The sequence below is a fragment of the Pelobates fuscus genome, chromosome 13, assembly GCF_036172605.1.
Source record: "Pelobates fuscus isolate aPelFus1 chromosome 13, aPelFus1.pri, whole genome shotgun sequence".
In the NCBI taxonomy this organism is placed as follows: domain Eukaryota; kingdom Metazoa; phylum Chordata; class Amphibia; order Anura; family Pelobatidae; genus Pelobates; species Pelobates fuscus.
In genome coordinates this window covers 13,768,468-13,789,453 of record NC_086329.1, presented here as the reverse complement: position 1 = coordinate 13,789,453, position 20,986 = coordinate 13,768,468, and the positions used below count along the sequence as shown (strand labels likewise).

At 40.9% G+C, this 20,986-nt stretch overlaps 2 protein-coding genes across 5 annotated transcripts in view; one reads left to right on the top strand and one right to left on the bottom strand.

Moving 5' to 3' along the window:
* Positions 1 to 20,986, bottom strand: part of BRF1 (BRF1 RNA polymerase III transcription initiation factor subunit) — a 197,677-nt gene that overhangs the window by 95,622 nt on the left and 81,069 nt on the right. Inside the window, exon 5 of the mRNA XM_063440110.1 lies at positions 17,592 to 17,664. Within this exon, the coding sequence (XP_063296180.1) occupies positions 17,592 to 17,664 (73 nt within the window). The remainder of the gene's footprint in view (positions 1 to 17,591; positions 17,665 to 20,986) is intronic.
* On the top strand, positions 6,339 to 12,577 carry BTBD6 (BTB domain containing 6). 4 transcript variants are annotated; one of them, XM_063438990.1, is made up of 5 exons: positions 6,339 to 6,461; positions 7,788 to 8,061; positions 9,727 to 9,817; positions 9,988 to 10,106; positions 11,105 to 12,577. In XM_063438990.1, the coding sequence occupies exons 2-5, from the start codon at positions 7,877 to 7,879 to the stop codon at positions 12,135 to 12,137; spliced, it is 1,428 nt and encodes a 475-aa protein (XP_063295060.1). In that variant the 5' UTR covers positions 6,339 to 6,461; positions 7,788 to 7,876; the 3' UTR covers positions 12,138 to 12,577. The 4 variants fall into 4 exon arrangements, with proteins under 4 accessions (XP_063295060.1, XP_063295061.1, XP_063295059.1 ...); XM_063438989.1 differs by lacking the exon at positions 6,339 to 6,461 and adding an exon at positions 7,322 to 7,541; XM_063438991.1 differs by lacking the exon at positions 7,788 to 8,061.

Sequence of the window (20,986 nt, the reverse complement as noted above, 5' to 3'; positions counted from 1 at the left end):
GGCCAAGATAATCTCTTTCACCCGGTTATAGTTCCTAATTTCCACATCTGGTACAGTGCGGTAGGCTTCCGCTGCCCTTCCTGACAGCCGTCCCGCTAATATGGGTACCCACTCTTCCCTTGGTATGTTATGCAGTGTACATAGTCTCTCAAAGTCCTGTAGGAAGGCATCTATATCCTCCTCTGCTTCCACATACGTTTTAAAAGCTTGGTAGGGAATTTTGGGCTTACCCTCTTGTGCTATAGCTCCTGCGGTACCTCTTTCTGGTGTTTGTGGTCTCCTGTTTCTCTTTACAAATTCCTGTACCTCTGTCATGGTTTTAGAGATGATTTCTGTGGGTGGGTTTTCCCCATAGAAGGCCAGTCTGTATTGTAATTGCCTTTGGAACTCCTCCTGTTCTGTTTCAGGTCTTTGTTCCGTGGCCTGGACCTCCTCTGCTCTGTATTCTGCCATTACTTCGGTGATAAGCGTTGCTTTGGATTTGCTGCTGGCAGAAACACCTTTTGCTTCCAGAAGATCTTTCAAGGTGGTTCTTTTAGCGTAGAAAGGTCAATCTCCATTAATCCTTGTTCCTCTGTGAGTCTGGATCCCAGCGTTGCCAACCAATGTAGCGGAGAGCTGATTTCTCGCAGCTATTCTCCACTTTAGATCCAAGGAAGGCTCAGGAACAAGTCATTAGTAAATCCACAGCAGAGTTTCCAGCAGGTAAAACGGTACAGCAATATCCCCACAGCACTCCCAATAACTGGACGACACACAGTTTCAGGAGTAGAACTAGCAATCGTTTATTCCAGGGTTTCTTATAAAGCCTGCTCCCATGCAAGGGAGGGAACTACAACAATTATGATAGTAACCAATAACATTCTTGTTACCTCCCACACATCTCCTCCCCTCAGAGTGGGTCATAATCCCCTTAAGTTGTACAGTAGTTTACCCCAAACTTGGATGTACCTCTAAAATATCATATAGCTTTAATATCAGGGTACCGCTGGGTAGCCCTGATCTGGGTGAATATAATATCCAAAATTCACCCAGATCGGACCAGGGGTTCGGCAGTTACCGGCAAGTGAAGTTTGACCGACCGCACACGAGTTGGTATCCGAAAAGGGTTCCATGAGAATGGGCCCTGCGGTCGGTCTCCGTTCAGTAGTTAAAATAGACATTTACAATTGCCATCCACATTTACATTCGCCTAGATAGTGATTCCCTCATTCGGTACTTTATTACTACCGAATGGGGATTCGTTATGTCTCTCCGTTCGGCAGTTACGGAGCTCTGGAGGTCTCAGCGGTGTTTGGTTGTCTGAGTGTCCGATTTGAGTTCCAGGCACTCGACGACCAAACACCGCTGGGATTTTCATGCGTAAGATGGCCGCCGCCACGTGTACGCATGCCGAATGGCGGCCACCCAGACACAAGGTTAATGCCGGTTAACTTGTGGTTTGGGAAAGAATGTGAGCCTTAATTGCTGGCACACTTCTCTCCGGGGTGGCCCCTCCGTTCGGTAGTTTCCATACGTATGTAGTACGGATGGAAACTACCGAATAACATATAATTCACATAATAAACAGACGAACAGCAATTTTAACATAGGGAAAAATTATACGGACACAGTCACACAGGCATTTTGCAGGACAGGCTTACTGCATTCCGCTACAATCATCAACAACCTTGCCAGGATCATACCAATGAGCAGTGAGAGAACCTCAAATTAAATAGAAGAAGCGGTGGGACACTGCACACAGGCTCCTGACATGGGATACAATTGTATGTATTTTGGCAAAGACTAAATCTAGTGAAATCAAATGGTACATTTTTGGTTATTGTAAGAAAGCTTTCAGTTTAGCGTGTGCACTGGGCTGATATAGGAGGTTAGTAAAACCACTTTGCCTGTTGCATAGACTCTGCAATCTTGGACACATTCTCAAATTACCTCTAAATTAGCAGTCTTCATTTAAAAACACTGAGCAAACTGTGCATTTTCACTAACACAATTCAACAAGAACGCTGTGCTTTGTGCATTGAATTACTATATTTGTATCACGTGGTTTACGTATAAAGAGAAAAAAAAATGCAACCCATAACCATGTGTATAAAGACTCATCACAACTAAGCATGCCCTAGCTACTCAAGTGACAGATCATGTTAGTGAATAGACATGCATGGCAGATTTGAGAAGGAGGGGGGGACAGAAAAATAAAAACACTCCATGTTGCACCATACATTTAGGTATTGCTAAAATAACAGATTTAAGATAAGTAAAGGGGCACTTCACTACCCAAATACAAAAATAAAAATTACTGTTTAGTAGATATTGCCCAAATGAAAACTTGCATGCATTTAATTACCGTATGTATTTTTTTTCCTTGGGGTAAATCTAATAACAGCTTGCAAACCCTGTAGTTCTCTTGTCTGCAGCCTTTGCAAACCCTCCCCTTCTAACCCCGCCCAGAGTTTATGTGGCTGTCCAATCACAGACTTCCCAATGCAGCTCAATGAGAAGTCTTTACAAGGCAGGTGCTCTGGGCAATTGCTGCCTCTTGAGTTTATATCCACTGGGCTAAACAAACCAGGAGGTAACAGGACCAGTTGTCTTCTTGAAAGCCAAGGGGTGTAAGCCAGGATAATTGATAAAAGTGTCAGTATTTATTGAAAACTGTACTTTTTGCTAAATTTAAAAAAGGAGACACTTAGCAAGCTAAAGTTATCTAGGGGTCTGGAGTGTCCCTTTAATAGATCAGTATTTCTCCTGCAGGTTTGGGCTCTGATCTTACTGTAAAAATATATACAGGTTTTACGGTTTGCAAGAGTTTAGTTTACAAAAACATTACAACCATATCAGGCAACTAATTTGGCGTTGTGCCCTGTTTCCACTGTTATGGCATCACATCCTGCCTAATGAAAGCTTCCAACGTGTCACTGACATCATTAGCAAATAGCTTGCTTACAGGAACTCAGCTGGAAGAGATATTGTGGAACCCAGCAAGTCACTTGGAACAATGGTATCGGCTGTGAAGAAGAGAGAAAAAACAAACAACAAAAAGCTAGAGCATTTAAAAACAAATGTAAAAAAATGGAGAAAATAAAACTAAGCTTTCCTAGGTCGCATACAAGCATCACTGTACAACTTTAGCATTCCTCTTTAAAGTGATATGCCATCCATAGCTCTTTTGGGGTGAAAGTGGCTTTCAAAAGAGGTCACGACCCTTAGCACTGTGACCAAAGATAGTATCCGTAAAATGAGTAGCTTGCAATATTTCCTGTAGGGTTGCGGTTTTGTTTTTTCAGGCAGAGCAGAGGAAACGCTATTTAGACAGTGGGAAGAACTTCATTGTTATTCCAGGAAGCCAGGAGTTCGGAATTGTTAAAAGGCAGTGATTTTATGTTACGCCATTATTTTATGAAATCAGAATCATCTTTGTAACAAATCAATTTAATATCTAGAGCTTGAAGTGCAAATTGTTCATTTTACCATGTTTGGTCAAGGAGGAAATAAATGAATATCTACGTACATAACAATTATGCTTGATCGACTAAAGAAAAAAAGAAAAAACTTATTAAAATTAACAGAGATTTTTTTAAAAATATTTTCTACAATGAGAAAAAATATATATTAAAAAAATATAATGGTTTCATAGCTGCCTGAACACAAACTGTTCACGTTGTAAAACTGAATATTTCAATTTTCCTATGAATCTTCTAAATCAACAGCACAGTTTAATAAATTCCATATATTTTGTTCTCCACCCTTCATAAACTGTGACTTGCACAGAAGCGACAATAGCACAAGACAGTTGATCGGCGCTGTATCTAAGCCATCTCTGCCGTTATCAAGACTTGCCATATTTTTCTTTTTAATTGACCTATTTATGCATAGATGAATATTGATGCCATCACGCACCATGATAAGATTATCAAAGCTACTGAGCTGCAACCACACTGTGGGTATCTTATGAGCAGAAGATCTTAAATGAATTAAATATTCATGGCACACTGAAATTTGTTAGTGACGGGATGGTAGCAAATGCACTGAGGTCCCTGCTGAACTAGCGGCGTTAACCCCTTCAGGACCACTGGCTTGGCAGGACAAAAGGTTTTTCAAGCCCCGTTTATAAAAGAGAGTTAAAAAAGGGAGGTGCGTAGTGCTGTACAACTCTGCTACATGAGAAGGGTTATTGTATTTTAAGACATAGGAGAATGGAATCATGATATAAATGACTAGAACATCCACCATCATCACCTATAGCTTTGCTGGGGATGATAGGTGCAAGGAGCCAACAACAAAACAATTGAGTACAGATATTTGAGCCCTTCACAGGATGAACCAGACACCTTATTATTGGAGTTATTCATAGATTACATTAAGGGCAGCTATATTGGAAATTAGCGATTTGCTCTACATTCCTTAGGTTTTCCGAAGGGGCTGTAGCAGCCTACACTATTTGGAGTTGGCTTTCTTCATTTATCTCTCAAAGTTCTTTGGCGAATTTAATACCCGCTGTGACTCTGCTAGTTTCTCCATTCCTGACCCAGCTCGTTTGATTATCCCTTGCCTGCTTCCCTTACTGAACCCTGACATGTTGCTTGACCATTCTATTCTCTCGAGTCCTGACCGGAGCTTGGCCCTGTTACATGTGCATGTTCCCTCTGCAGCCAGTATGAACGCCTGACACTCTAAGGTCCAGCAATAAGCCTCTTGGTTTCAATCCTAACAGTCTCAGGACAGGTAGTTACAATATACACTGCGGGAAACGGTGTCTAAAACACAAACAAATAAATTAAACTTTAATGTGCATTTCCGTTCGTATTCTCTGTTTTCAATGCTTATGTATGGGCTGAAAATTATAGATGCAAAGATGCATCGTACAGAAACTAGTTTAATTTATTCTGTAACGTATCAGAAATCCGTCACACGCGCAGGGATGTTTTAAAATGAAAAAGTTAAGATTGTGACAAACTATTGTGAGCAATTCCTTGCACACTAGGGTGTGGCCCTCAAAGGGTTAACCCCCACAGAAGGCTACATGAAAAGTCATAGGACGAGCATCTCTGACTAAATCACTCCAGATACAAAAATAGGATTTGTTGACACTGGGTGGACTTGTGAGACCATTTAAATCACCATCAATTCTTTCTTCTTTAGGTGCTAATCCACACAGTTAGAATGCGTTTGGAAGGCTTGACAATGCCTGCTGTTTCATGATCTCTCTTTAAGTAACCATATTTTAATTATAGCATATAAGAAACTTGTATTACACGACTCGACAGAGACCAGAATAAAAAATATACACTCTGCAGGGCAACAACAAATGGGAAGGAACCCAGAAACATGAATTTACTAGAGGTACGCCAGTTTAAAACAGAGCTCTTTCTCACTTGTCACTCTACCATACAGTCATAAAAGAAAAAGAAATCAGGCTACAACCTTAATTTCTTCCTGGAAAAACTTTGGTAGTTATTGTCAAGATTTATTTATTTTTACACATTTAAGATGGTTTAGATTTGGAGAGCTCGTGGACAATATAGATCAGTAGAATTCTACGTCTGAAATACAGAAGGCAATTGCCACACTGCGGGGATTATACATTAAAAGCAGTTGTGAGACGGAGCGCTAATACTAGGGCAATCACCATGGAAACCAATGAAATATCCCCTTTACATGAATGCACGTAGGATGTGACATGTTTAAATTAGACACTTCACATGAGATGGACGTATTTCGCAAAGTGCATAACACTGAGAACACAGGTATAAATAAAATGTATATATATTTTTTTTATTTTGTTTTTATTATTATAATAAGTTATACACACAGACAAGCTCAGGGAGTAACCATTAGTCATGTGATGCAGATGTAAAGTAATAGATTATAGTAGTCCCTAGTAATATATATTTTTATTGGCCTAATAAACAGGATCAATGGTTTAGACTTGATAAAATAAAAAGCGGATCTTCCATTGACTGTCATTCCTAAACTCGTAATTCAGTTAAAAAAAAAAAAAAAAGACAAAAATTAAATTGTGATCAACTATTTTTCATATACAGACATTTATTTTGATTTATAAATATATATAGGACATTTGAGATCTCAAACTTTGTGACAGCCATTTCTATAATAGAATCTGCTCTGTGTGTTTGTTTATATGAACACACCCAGCCTCCCCAGCTCTTTTTATCTCTGCCAATATTGACTCATACCCTTTATGGCAGGTGCAGTCATAGCATGTTTAAAGGTTGCCCCGAACCTCCTTCTACCCTTTGGAAAGCTCATGCGAGCGCCCTCTAGCGGCGGAGAGGGGGAAGCGGCCATCCCCGCTGTGAACAAGTGAAGAAGGCAGAGCCAGCCCCCTCTCCCCCCTCCTGTCTCCACAATCATGGCTCCTGAATCCACGGACTGCTCCCCGGTGCAAAGTTTCCCAGCGCTGTGTGCGGGCGGAGAGGACACCCCCCAGCTCTGAGCAGGTAGGGGGGAGGTTTTGGGGTTCAGGGGACCCCGATGCATTGATGCTCGCCCCGGTTTGCCTGCCCTGGGTGATTGCACTGTGCAGCCTGAGAGCTCGGCTTCCCCATCCTTTCCCAACGTTCCACGATGGATACACGGCATTCCAAACGTTAACCCGTGCATGGCCGGCCTGCAATAAGCAACCCTCTCACTGACTGGGGCTTTAACCCATTGGATGCTGAATGGCTGAAACTTCTGATTGCTTTACATGGTGTATGTATGTAAACTATGGCTTCCAGAGCTGGTCCTGTAACTGGATGTGAGCAGTGTATTTGCTCCCATCACACTCATTACGAGGGTAGATACCTACCCCCCTCCCCCCAATCTCCTGAGAAGCCACCTATCCCCTAACAGGATACCTCTTCTATCCACAATCACAGGATCTCCCCTACCCCCATTCCCAATCACAGGATCCCCAATCACAGGAGCCCCCCTAATCTCCAGTCTCAGGAGCTCTCCTTGCCCCTTCATCCCCAATCTCAGAATCCCCCTATCACCAATCACAGGAGCCCCCCTTGCCCCTTCATCCCCAATCTCAGGAACCCCCTATCCCCAATCTCAGGATTCCCCCCCCCCGCCCCCCTCCCCCCATGTTCACAGGGCAGTGAGAGTGTCCCTGGTTAGGGTGGGAGTAGAAGAATGACATATTGTCTGATCTGGTAGTGGGGGGGTTGGGGAAGGTTAGGCCGCCCACCCCTCTCCCAGGATAACAAGCTGCACACAGGGTCTTGTTGGTGCAAGGAGCTGCTGGGCTCTGATTGGTGGCCGCGGAGTGACGTGTGTGGCCCCTGCCTGCTATTTGAGCTCTAGCCTGGCCCCTCTCCCTCCATTCTACACGTAGAGCCCGCAGCAGCAACATCGGGGGAGGAGGGAGGAAGGAGGCGCTGCTATCTCCCCCCCCTGCTATGCACAGCCCAGCTCACACACAATAGCAGAGCTCCCTGCAAGCCCTGGCTGTCCGAGGCTCTGCCCTCACTGGGGTACATGGATGGAAGCTGTGCCCCCTCCAGCCTAGAGACACACCTGGAAGTGGAGCCCCGGTAACCTGGAACTGCTTGTTCTCCTATGTGGATTAGACTGGTTTGCATGCAGGGCCACTGATAGACCGTTTAACCCTTTGCATGGATCTAGAGTCCCTGTCTTGGATATGAATTGATTGCTGTTGGGTTACTGATGCCCAGAGGAGCTGCTGGTAGCCTGCCCCCTTGCTTATCCCATGCCACTAGACCCCGGCTGCCTGAATGGCAGGATCATGAAGTGTTTGACTTTCTTTCTTCTGCTTCCAGAGACCTTAAAGAAGTCTAAAAAGAGCGCCCGGGCCCCCAGCAAGGTGCAAGCATGCTATGAGATAGTGCCTCTGGCTCTCAGGAAGAAGATGGCTGCAGAGCTTTACCCTGCTAGTGCCAACACCAATATCGCCCACAGCAACACTGCCAACGCCAAGAAAAACGCTATCCAACTGCAGCAGACTGCACCCCCACCACCCCAAATCCAGAATCTCAATAACAACAACATAGAGAGCAGCAGCTGGCAATCCTTCCATCCCACGCTGCGGGAGAGGTGAGCACCCCTGCACCTCGCCAACTGCCACTGGGTATACCCTGGGTTACCCCTAGGCACTGACACCACAGCCAGGCATTGGATATAGGGGTACTCTCTCAGATGGGTAGTGGGTAGGGTTACTAAAGCACCAGATGAAAAATATGGTGTGCCCCTACGACACTTACTGCCATGTGCGGACACTGGAATATGGGAGACATCTAGTTATAGTGAGCTTGGCATATCCTGCCTATAGTGCCCCATGCCACGACACGTACCAGAGAATTAAAGGGCACCATACTGAGGAACCTCAAACAATGGACTGGACTCCAGGGCACTGCATGCACTACTCCTGTGCCCAATGTCCAGCTCCTGCGTGGCTCTCTTAAGTTGGCACCACATCCACACGCTGCTGCCCCCAGATATTGCTTGTTTACAAACATGCACTTACTGCATGTGGCATCAGCCTGTGCAGAGCACTACATCACATAGATAAAGGCAGAGGGATCACCTGACTGCAATTCTCAGCACTGGGTCAGCTACACAGCAGAATATTTCCCCCAATGTAACGCTATAGCATTCAATTCCAAAACAACAAGAGACCCGCTTCATCTTACTAGTATTTATTTTTATATCCATAAATAAATGTTAAGTAGGAAGATTTCCTCATCGACAGCAGGAAATCCTGATGGTGGGATATTACACAGTGCCATAGAGAGGGGATAAAGGTTGAACAGCTTGATGCCCTGCCTATGCCAGTTTGATGACTTGGGCAAACCGGTGGTCATTTACTGGAATCTGATTAACCTCTGCACCAGCTGCTCTAGCAGGTCATTTATCTTGTAGGGTTACATCGTTATTTACTACTTAAGTTGCCATTTGGCTTAATTTTTTATATGATATATATATACACACATGGCCTGTTAATATTTTAGCAGGAATTTTCAAGTGCCTATTCTAAAAGGGCAAGATATGGGCATCTTTTTGGCAGTAAAGGAAATCTGCTAGGGAGATATTTCTATAGTGGTTCCCTGAACAATCCGTTTTATGTCAATACAATTAAAAAGACTGGCTTGCTGGTGATGTGGGATGCGTTTTTTTGCAGTTGTGTTGGTAAGGGTGGCTGTAACGCACTGAATCACATGGGGATGGTTGGGAATGCTATTTTCCCCACAGATGCCCGTGTTATGCTCACTGCAGATCTCTGTAAATGGGGATTGACAGCACGAAATGAGAGCTTTTCGGGAAAAGCTGTGTAGTCCGGGATTTAAATTCCAGTAATCTGAAATAAAGTCTCCGTGTGGCATCACTGGGATGATTAAGATTAACCCATGTAGAATGCTGACAGGTTACATCTCACCGTCTTTGATTGTCTTATGCGTTTTGCAGTCAATTCACTAACAAGGTTAATCATACAGTCTGCTTGCCAGGAAAATATCAGTAAATTGGCAATAATTGCATGCATGGCGTAGAGACCTCTCCTTTAATGATGTACACTTCTAAACAATCCATCCTGCCAGGCTGTAAAGCAAATAATAGCTTGTGCAATTTTAATAAGCATCGGGAGGGGGAGGGCTGGCCATTTTAATTACAGGTGCAATTTCAATTCTGTTCTGTTTTTACTGTTTTATAAGACTTTTGTGTCTGTGTTCTAAAATATGTATTTTTTTTTTTTATTTTTTTTAGGAATGCTCTGATGTTCAACAACGAATTAATGGCAGACGTTCATTTTATTGTTGGCCCTGCAGGGGCTTCAAAGAAAGTCCCAGCTCACAAGGTGTGTTGTCTCTACATAGAGTGTGTGTGTGTGTGTTACTTGATGTTTATATTTATTAATGCTAATTTGTATGTATTTGTTTTTAATGCAGATTTGTGTGTATTTTAGTTTAGAATACTTATAGATTTATTTGTATTTTTTTTTTTTTTTTTATCTTCTTTCCCTTGCAGTATATCTTGGCAGTGGGCAGCTCTGTATTCTATGCTATGTTTTATGGAGATCTTGCAGAAGTAAAATCTGAAATTAATATCCCAGATGTGGAACCTGCAGCTTTCCTGATCCTTTTAAAGTAAGTGGTTATTAAATAATTTGAAAGAATGTTGTTGGTAGAAAAAGCTTATAAAATATGCATCTCGGATCCAGCATTAATGGCTCGCTCTCTGAAGTCTTAATACTGTTATTAGTAGAAGTCTTGGCCTTGCAAACCACAAAAAGGCAATTGGTTTCATATCAGGAATACAGATCTCAAATATTTCCAGGAACGGAACATAAAATGCTTTTAGTGTTTATTTATTTATTTATTTTTCCACTATAATTTTTTTTTTTTATACAAGTCCCAAAGTGAACTGTACAGTACAAAATCCGTTATATACATCATTTCTCTTTATTGTTTACCCCTTCGGTGTATATTTTAGAAATTAATTTAATCCGTTCTGGGTGCTCAATGTAGACCCTGTTAATTCATTAAAGATTAAATGTCACTTATCAGGAAATCACACCATTTAATAAAACTAAAAATCACCTATAATTCATTTACACTGTTTTGGTGTGATGCTCGGAAAAAAATGTATAGAATTTAATGTGACATTACAATCGGATTCAGCCAAGGCACATAATGCAAATCTTTCTCTATGTTCAAAGGGCAACATTTATAACAATGGTTTTAACAGGGAGCCAAGATGGAGGTGCTTAGATCCAGGATACAGCAGTTTGGATTTTTCAGACCTCATAAAAACAATACACTACCTATAAAGTAATAAGTAAATATGATATTAAAAATCCTGTGGATTGACAGTTCCCCTTTAATGTGAGCCTGGAGCATATTGTAAACATGATGTTAGGATTGCCACTAGGGGGCCTGATTGGGCTCACAATATGGAGGGAGGGTACAAATTGAGAACAGGAATTCTTTACTTGCATGACAGCAATCTTGTTGTACTCTTCATTCATGAAATAAAAACAATATTTAAAATAAAATGCATTGTTGATCATCACACTAAATAATATAAAAAAAATAACAGTAATTATTCTGATGGTGTTTTTATGAGATTTTTTTTTGTCTTCAAGGTACTTGTACAGTGATGAAATAGACCTAGAAGCAGATACTGTGCTTGCAACGTTGTACGCTGCCAAGAAGTATATTGTCCCTGCCTTGGCCAAGGCCTGTGTCAATTTCCTGGAGACAAGTTTGGAAGCAAAGAATGCCTGCGTTCTGCTTTCGCAGAGCCGTCTTTTTGAAGAGCCTGACCTTACTTTGCGTTGCTGGGAGGTCATAGACGCCCAGGCTGAACTTGCACTCAAATCGGAAGGCTTTTGTGAAATAGATCTGCAGACGCTGGAGATTATTGTAACTCGAGAAACACTGAACACAAAAGAAGATGTTGTTTTTGAGGCTGTATTGAACTGGGCAGATGCCGAGTGCAAAAGACAGGGTTTGCCGGTCACTCCTGGAAATAAAAGGAATGTTCTGGGAAAAGCCTTATACTTGGTTCGAATTCCAACGATGACTCTGGAGGAATTTGCCAACGGGGCTGCCCAATCGGACATCTTAACTTTGGAGGAGACACGCAGCATATTCCTGTGGTACACAGCTGCTAACAAACCTCAGCTAGAATTCCCCCTTATAAAGAGGAAAGGACTTGCCCCTCAGAGGTGTCACAGGTTTCAGTCATCTGCCTACCGTAGCAATCAGTGGAGGTACCGAGGCCGGTGTGACAGTATCCAGTTTGCCGTGGACAAAAGGATATTTATAGCCGGTCTGGGGCTTTACGGCTCGAGTTGCGGTAAAGCAGAATACAGTGTAAAGATAGAACTGAAGAGGCAGGGGGTAGTACTTGCCCAAAACCTGACTAAGTTTGTTTCGGATGGCTCCAGTAATACCTTCTCAGTTTGGTTTGAGCACCCTGTGCAAGTCGAACAGGACACTTTTTACAATGTAAGCGCCGTCCTTGATGGTAACGAACTGAGTTATTTTGGGCAGGAGGGAATGACCGAAGTACAATGTGGAAAAGTTACCTTTCAGTTCCAATGCTCATCTGACAGTACTAATGGGACTGGGGTACAAGGAGGACAAATTCCCGAACTCATCTTTTACGCATGAAGCATTTCACATCAAATTCACTACTGCTAAGCACACTGACACCCCTCTATTTTTTTTCCCCCAGAGGGTCTCAAACACAATAGGTTAACCTATTCCCTGCTTGTTGGGCCTGAGAAGCACTGAAAAGGGGGGGAAGGGATCATTTGTTTGTTTGTTTTTTAAAACTGTATGGTATGGAATGTAAACAAACTGACTGTCAAAACGCCAACGGAAGGAATGCTTTTAGAGATTAATCTTATTTTATTTATTTATAAGCTATTTGAATTAATTATTAAAACTGCACCATGCAGGGAGATGTTTATGAAATCTGCACATAATGTGCATTTATTTTGTATATAGATAACTTACTTGCAAAAAGGTTTTAAAAAAAAATGCAGCTTGCTCAGAGTAGAGCAGCAAATAAAACTATGTGATACATAAACATTTTTACTTATACCCTATTTTGGCGTATCTTGTCATCTTTAGTAAAAACAGGAAAAAATGACCACACCAGTGCGGGAAAAGCATAGCTTTTCCCATAATTCTCTGAGAGGGACACCTAAAAGTGGTTTCTCAGTTCCTTATTGGCGTTAGAAGGGTTTGGGCATCCTTGAATTGCGTACGCTCCCTGTTGAATGCATTTAGAAATTGCTTTTTATTAAAGAATACATTCTGAGTCTCTTGTAAAATGGTAAATTGCTGCACTTTAGCTAAATCGGTTTAAATATGATCAGATGAAAACTAGTTTAGCAGCCTTTTTATAAAATTACAGTGAATCATATCTTGATGGTAAACAGCAGCAAAACGAACAGATGTGGTAATGTACTGTGACATAATTAGGCTGAACAACTTTTCACTCGTGTTCTCTGGTTTGCAATCTTAGTCATTTCAAGAACATTGTGATACTAGGCATTAAAAATGCTATGCTCCTCGTGCCAAAATCAAACATCTGTAATTCTAGTTGGAACTGTAGATTGGGATCAGACATGCTTTTATTCCAGAGGATATTTTTTTTTTTTTTTTTTTTTTTTTTAAATGTTTTCGTTAACAGTGGTTTACAAACTTACGCTATCAAGGCTGTAAATTAAAAACGGTAACAACGCAGTCTCTGTGTGATCGACAAGAGGGGAGCACATAGAGCTTCCCCTTATGTCAGTCACTGAGTGTAGCATGGCCGAGCGGAACGCGGTATCCTCTACCCGGTCTGACAGGAAGTGCTCACCAGCTTCCTGTCAGACTGGGAAGGGAAAAAAGAAGATCCTGTACCTGCGGTACGCTTGGCCACACTTCATACAAGTACAAAAGGGGGGGCGAGGAATTAGGGGATGCACAGAAGGGATGGGTGTGACAAAGGGACACAGAAGAAATGGGCTGGGGACAATGACAAAGAAACACAGAATGGATGGTGGGATGACAAACAGAGCGCTGGTGGGGACACAAAGTGACAAAAACGGCTGGGAAAGACAAAAAAAAAAACAGTTGGGGACCACAACAAAGAAACACATAGGAGGTGTAGGAGAACAAGAGAGGCACGGAGGGCTGGGGGCAAAAGGAAACTCTGGGGGTTTACAAAGACACTAAGAGGGGTTGGGGGTTACAAAGACACTCAGAGGGGCTACGAGGACATAGTTTCAAGATAATTTATTCTACAAATGAGTTTAATGAAATTGGCAGTTTTTGTTTTATAGGGCAAAAAGAGGGCAAGTAGTTGATCTTCTCTAGGGTGCAAAAGAGTCTAGCATCGGCCCTGTGTATATAGTACACAGTCGACACCTATGCTAAGCAACACCAGCAATCTCCCTTGTATACATACAGAGTATTGAGAGAATGGGCAGTCACTCAAAGTCAATATGTAAACCAAATCTGTTTGTTTTCGGTCAATAGTGTTATCTGGTTCTACAAACACCTAACTGTGTGGTCTTCCAGCAGTGCAGTGCCAGGTGCACTTTATTGTGGTCTAATTCTGTGCTTCCCAAGTCATCAAGGATTTAACCAGTTGTGTTCCGATGGAAATACAGAAACAAAAAAGTTTTTTCCCCACCTTTGGTGGTCCTTGATTGGTTTGAAAGCACTGGTCTAAATCATCTATCCTCAAACCTGTCCACAAGGCCCACCAACAGACCAGGATTTCAGAATGCAACAACAACAGGTGCACAGGTGTCAGAACCACTGAAAATCAACTGTGCAAAAGCAGGGATATCAAAAAAATCTGGGCTGGTTTATAATGCTCAGAGGCATCACGAGAGTTGTGCCGGTTTATAAATCGCTGTTGTATAACGATATTTGAACCGGTTTAATTGCAGAGCTATTAACAGGGTTGGCCCTGCTTATTATTCATGATTAAAGGATTTGACGTCCCAGTCTTATCACATATTTATAGAACATTAAGGTGACACATAGATATAAATATGTTGCAGTGACATCTAATAACACACGTCAGCTGCCAATAAGAAATGTAACTGATCACACCTGTGTTTAATTACAGTCTGTGGGCAGCATTTGATACGACAAATCAGCATATATAAAAGAATAAGAGATCGAGGCAAAAGCAAAGTAGCGCAACATTACACGGGTTTTAAATAGGTGAGAAAGGAAAACTTGAAGAAAAAAAATAACATTAAACCAAAAAATGTTTTGCATTTTGTGGACACAGACAACTCAGGGTCCAAATATTCTTTTTTTATCTTTATTAAAAGCAAAGAACACACCAAGGCTCTGCTTTACCAGACGTCTTAGTCAATACAAGTAAATGGGTTTTTTATGTAAGCTAGACATCAAGAGAAAGGTGGCTTTATAAGCACATTAAGCAAATTATAGTGATAAAGACACCCCTCCTCCCCTTTTAGGCCACAACAAAGTCATAGAGCAATGACAAACAGCAGGACGCATTGTAACAAAGTCATAGAGCAATGACAAACGACAGGACGCATTGTAAGTCACACAAAATCACAGGTAGACTTTAACATTGGAAGCACTGTATGATAAGTAAACCAGTCCAAGTACTGGATTGGATGATGCATAGGATTATATGTATAAACACATAGGCACCTTCGTGGTTGTATAAGCAAAGGGGTTTATCTGATGTGTTGATGAATTGTATTGGGAATAATGGTCATATACTCACATATGTCTAAACAACTGTTTTCTCTGATTATTCTGACTGTTCATGAATATTTTAGCAATATGTCACCATCCAATGGTTAAAATGCAAAAGCTACATTACAGCATTTAGTGTTCGATACTGCGCACTACACTTTGTAATACATGTTCTAAAATGCTTGCCACTTTTCACAGTCAGAATACCACAAGTGGCACACTAAGACTGGCATTCTGCATGTCTGAAAATTGGGCTGCAATACATAATTATTTACACCCGATTCAGCCAAAACTTGGCATTCATCTAGATTCTAGAAACACTCAAGTCCCAGGTCAGCAGTAATGACAGTATAAGCTGGTTTTGTGATTGATCCATGAAATGTTTCATTATAAGTTGACAGCAGAGTGGCCATAGCAGACAGCGCCAGTTAGAGCTAATTGGGGCACAGCCTAGATATTAGACTGTCTGCAAATTATGAACTACATTTACCAGGACACCCTGGGTCAAGGTTAACCATCACTGGTCTGCGACTTCACAGACACGAAACGGTTTTACGATAAGTAGGGCTCTATAAAACAGACAATGGCAAATCAGTAAGGCTTTTTGTCATACGGTGAGAAGGGCTGGATTAAATATTTTTGTGGTTAATATTGCGCTAGAAAAAAAAAAAAAAACTACACAAATTAGTAAAACTATTTATGGGCAGCACAGTTTTCACTGTAGATTGTTTGGTTCTATGAAATAAGTCCAGTTCAATTATCTTTTAAGAAATCATTTACACAGTAGCTATGTATGCTTACATCGCTAAATTGTCGCTAGTCACTTTTAGAATAAATTCTAACCCTCATATAAACAACGCTATGCTGCTTGGGCAACTGCAATTTTAGCCAGCGAATACGCTTAAATTGGTATTTGTCAAGCAATTAAAACTAGATGGAAAAAATACTTGTATAATACAAATTATTTGGTGTGATCAATTCTTCAGCAATTTAACACCTCCCAGTTTACACACAGTCTCCCTCACACTGCTATTGTGATACCTTTGTTCCTCTATAAAGGAGGACTCTCACAAGTTACAGGAGATTAAGATTACAGCGATTCCAGCACCCCTGGATATATGTCTGCATTCCCTACCAAACCATGCTGCCTACCTGAATAAATTACACTTCTCTCCCCCCCCCCCCCCCCAAATAAATCTGCATACATTCATTACTACACCCCTTTCAAGTCCGTCCCTAAAATACAACTAGTTTCTCTTGAAATAAATAAACGCTCATGCTACACCAACAGGCCGGAACTTGTACACAATCTGCAATTATGGTGACTATACCTCCCTTTTAATTAGTGATGCTTATAAAAGATGCGTCACATGGGGCAGCAGTCATTTTATTTGTCCTTTATATATTTGCCTTAGCAAAATAAAAGGTGTCCTTTTATTGCTACACATCTTTAAAAAAAAAATCAAACACTGTAAATAGTGTTCAAATCGCCTAAAGCAATTTAGCTGGCTGAAGTGCTCTGTGTGTGAAGCGTTAGTCCCCCTTTCCTCTTTTTTTTCATTGTACAAAAAGTGCAGATATCAACAGAAATTAGCACTTTCATAAATAAACTTGTTACACCCCCTTGGTCGTCTGACAGCTAGTCCAGTTACTTCCTGGTTTGATTAGGTCAGTAGAGATAGACTCAAGAGGCAGCAATTGCCCAGAGCACCTGCCTTGCAAAGACTTTTCATGGAGCTGCATTGGGAGTCTGTGATTGGACAGCCACAGAAAGTCTGGGCGGGGTTAGTATGGGAGGGCTTTTGCAAGCTGTTTTTAGATATATCCCCACAGAAAATATGCATAACTAAATACATGCTTGTTGTCATTGGGATATATCTATTGAATAGCGATATTGGTTTTTATTTGGGAAGTGGAGTGCCCCTTTAAGGAGAGGGAAACTTTACTGTTACATGAGCTTGCACGTTTGCCATTTTGCTAAATTTTCAACATCTTATTGTTTCCTCCTGCCAATACAGGGATAGTAGGGTTTAAAAATAAAAATCATAAATGTACTAAAATATGTGTAAAAGCAATAAAGGCAATGTAATAACAATACTCCCATTTCAAGTTCTGTCACAAGTCAGATTTACACTCAATCTGATGGCTACCATGTACATTTAACCTGCATAGTCTCAGGGGCATATACAGCACTATGGAAGGAATAACCAACCACAAACTTGGTGTAATATCAGCAATGTGTCATCAAGCTGTACTGTAAAGCTTACCTACGGTAACACTTAGCAGTTACATTATACTATTAGTCGTGAAAACTGTTACAAACTAACAAATCTAAGCCACTGTAATCTCAATTTTGGAAAATAATGCATAAAGAAATACCTATAGCAGGAGCGTTAATGCAGAGTTCTCTCGCTAACAGAAGGAAGGTTTTTCCAAGGACGTAGACATTCACCTGTCAGAATAATAGAAAAGAAATGGTTAAACTTTCAGAAAAAGCTGCATGTCTGCATTTTAGGGGGAACAATGAAATAAATTACTCTTTTGGTTTTATTTACAACCCCGTAGGAAAAGGCAAATATGTTACAATTCAAAGAAAACTTTCTATTCATGCAACTGTACACGGAGCATAGTCTGGTTTGTTTGTTGTGTTAAACTTACAAAACATTCTGAATTTGACAACTGTGCTAATTAAATAAAAGATGCCATGCCTGCCTGAATAACTACCTCCTAACTGGCACAGGGGACTCGTAGATGACAATAGAAAATATTGCAGGATTACTTACTAAAGTGTGAATTTGTAGAAATGAAATCTGAATTTCAAATGTTAGGCCAAAATGTTTAAACCGGAAAAAAATTCCCAAATCAGTTATATTTTGCGCTAAAATGTGAAATTCAATCTGAATTAGTAGCAATTAAGCCAGTAATAGCATTGGTATAACATGGGAGGAACAGAAATATGGATCTGGATAAGACAAAATCCGTCGTTTTTTTCCTTTGGGCTCTTTTCAGTTTCAGTTGGTGTGATTAACCGCTTAACTCCGTTATCATGCTACATGTGGCCTGCACGTTTGTTATGTTTTTCGCAATTATATGCGTGTGTGCATTTATAAACATTAGAGAATGTCACTGTACTTTTCATGTTCAAACAAACTAAAAAGGTACGGAGAAAAATACTGTAAGAAAAAAAAAAAGGGTACATACTGCATAAATTGAGACATGGAGTACTTATTAATTTACTTAAGTACTTAATTTACTTAAGTACTTAAAAATTAATTTATTTTGCTTTGAAAGGGTAAAGTCAGAATTCAATGTCAAAATTCCACTATATTGTATTATTGCTGTTCAGTGCCTAAAAAGTATTAGCCTAGTTTATGGGTCACTGTCCACTATTGTTACACAACACACGTAAACAGAAAACTACGCCAGGGGGCTTATTCTCTATACAATGAATTGTTGTGAATTAAAAACAAAATAACAAAATTCTCCTACTACACAGATTGGATACTTTGCAAAGAACTACAATTCAGTGTCTAGATTTAAAATCGGATGCAGGTATAGCATTTATAAAATGTATCACACTTACAGGTGTGCAATTCAAAGGCTACAGGAAGGAGTATATGGCTGTATTACATAAACTAAATTAAAGGGACATCAAGCAGGACTCGATATTACCCCTAAAGAATGTTACACTGAACGGCAAGCTTCTAGCAATTAGCAGCACACATACAATGTATGAAAGGAACTCGGAGAATGTTTTTGGCCTCACAGGCATCCTCTTACCATGACAAATATTTACTCTTTCATTTTGAAGAAATTTTTAATGCCTGTAGCTTGGACATACCAGAAAGGTCGAGCTATATTTCAGTCAAGACCCACATATGGACCAGAAGTCAATTTTATATAGGCTCTATGTCTTCTAACGTTTTACCGCAAGCCTTTAATAATTCCATTTTACTTTACCTAAATATTAGTACGCAATCCTGTTGCACACCATATAGATCATAATATAGAAGGTAGAATAGATTAAAATTTCTCTAATTTTTAAATAGTTGCTTTCATTATTGTGCTAACTTCCAAGCAGTGTGCAGGTGTCAGACAGGCTCAGTAGTAATTTACAAAACACTAGCATGTCCCACATTTCTGCATAAATGGCTTACAACAAGGGCAAGGTGTCAAAATCCTCCTTTGCCGTATCCATTTCTCTCCTAAAACTGTTAATTGTGTAGAGGGTTTGGAGGGTTAGTTTAATGGGAGTTCTGGAATGCATTAAAGGGACACTTCAGACCCCCTAAAGCACTTTAGCTTGTTGAAAATCTTCGTGTGTTAAGAGTGTGTCCATTTTTTCCATTTTGGAAAAAGTGCAGTTTGCAATAGAAATTGCCACTTTAAAGGACCACTCTAGGCACCCAGACCACTCCAGTTTAATGAAGTGGTCTGGGTGCCAGGTCCTTCTAGGATTAACCCATTTTTTCATAAACATAGCAGTTTCAGAGAAACTGCTATGTTTGTGAATGGGTTAAGCCTTCCCCTATTTCCTCTAGTGGCTGTCTCATTGACAGCCGCTAGAGGCGCTTGCGTGATTCTCACTGTGAAAATCACAGTGAGAGCACGCAAGCGTCCATAGGAAAGCATTATGAATGCTTTCCTATGTGACCGGCTGAATGCGCGCGCAGCTCGTGCCGCGCATGCGCATTCAGCCGACGGGGAGGAGAAGAGGAGGATCAGAGGAGGAGAGCTCTCCGCCCACCGCTGGAAAAAGGGAAGTTTTAACCCCTTTCCCCTTTCCAGAGCCGGGCGGGAGTGGGTCCCTGAGGGTGGGGGCACCCTCAGGGCACTCTAGTGCCAGGAAAACGAGTATGTTTTCCTGGCACTAGAGTGGTCCTTTAATAACTGAACCTGGTTACAACCCTTAGCTTTCAAGCAGACAACAGTTACTTCCTGGTTTGTTTAGCTCAGTGGAGCACTTGCCTTGCAAAGACTTCTCAATGGGAAGTCTGTGATTGAACAGCCACAGATTCTGGGCGGGGTTAGAAGGGGAGGGCTTACAAAGGCAGCAGACAAGAGATCTGCAAGTTTTGCAAGAAGCTTTTAGCTATAGCTAAAATAATGCATAATTAAAAGCATGCACGTTTTCAATTGGGGTATATCTACTAAACAGTGATTTTTATTTCGTTTGTATTTGGGCAGTGGAGTGGAGGGTCCCTTAAAATAATCACTTACTTACAGCTATAAGAATGTACACGAAAAAAAGTGTTAAAATACAAGATAAAACTCCTAAATGTTTCTCTTTTGCATCAAAGACCTGAGCTCAGATCCTTCTATAATAACTTCCTTAAAAGTCATAATCTCCCCCCCCCCCCCCCCCCATTATCTTTGCTTTGAATTTCACTTTAAACAGCTTGAGTTGTTTGTTCTTCCATATAGCACTACTTGAAGTGTGTGTGTGTAATAAATATATCTATATATATATATATATAGTTCATACAATGTTAAACAAAAATCTGCACACCAGTCAAGCTATAAGACTTGCTTTCCCCACAGAAATCAAAAATTTGCAGTGATGTTACTACCGCAAAGGTTTCTGGGTGGGCATATGCAAATTAGTTTAACAAACAATAACATTTTTGTCTCATTCCATTTTAACCCCTTCAGGACACAGCTTCAGAAGCTTGTCTTACGCTTAATGACACGAGCAATTTTTGCATTTTTCTCAACTGCAATTTGCATCTCTCATTTATTGCACCGACACATATTATATACTGTTTTTTAAAGGA

Bases quoted from the DNA above. Each gene is read 5' to 3' on its own strand.
- BTBD6 (XM_063438988.1), top strand. From the start codon at position 7,718: ATGCCACTAGACCCCGGCTGCCTGAATGGCAGGATCATGAAGTGTTTG. The intron at 8,062-9,726 runs GTGAGCACCCCT...TATTTTTTTTAG, and splicing joins CATCCCACGCTGCGGGAGAG to GAATGCTCTGATGTTCAACA. The intron at 9,818-9,987 runs GTGTGTTGTCTC...TTTCCCTTGCAG, and splicing joins AGAAAGTCCCAGCTCACAAG to TATATCTTGGCAGTGGGCAG.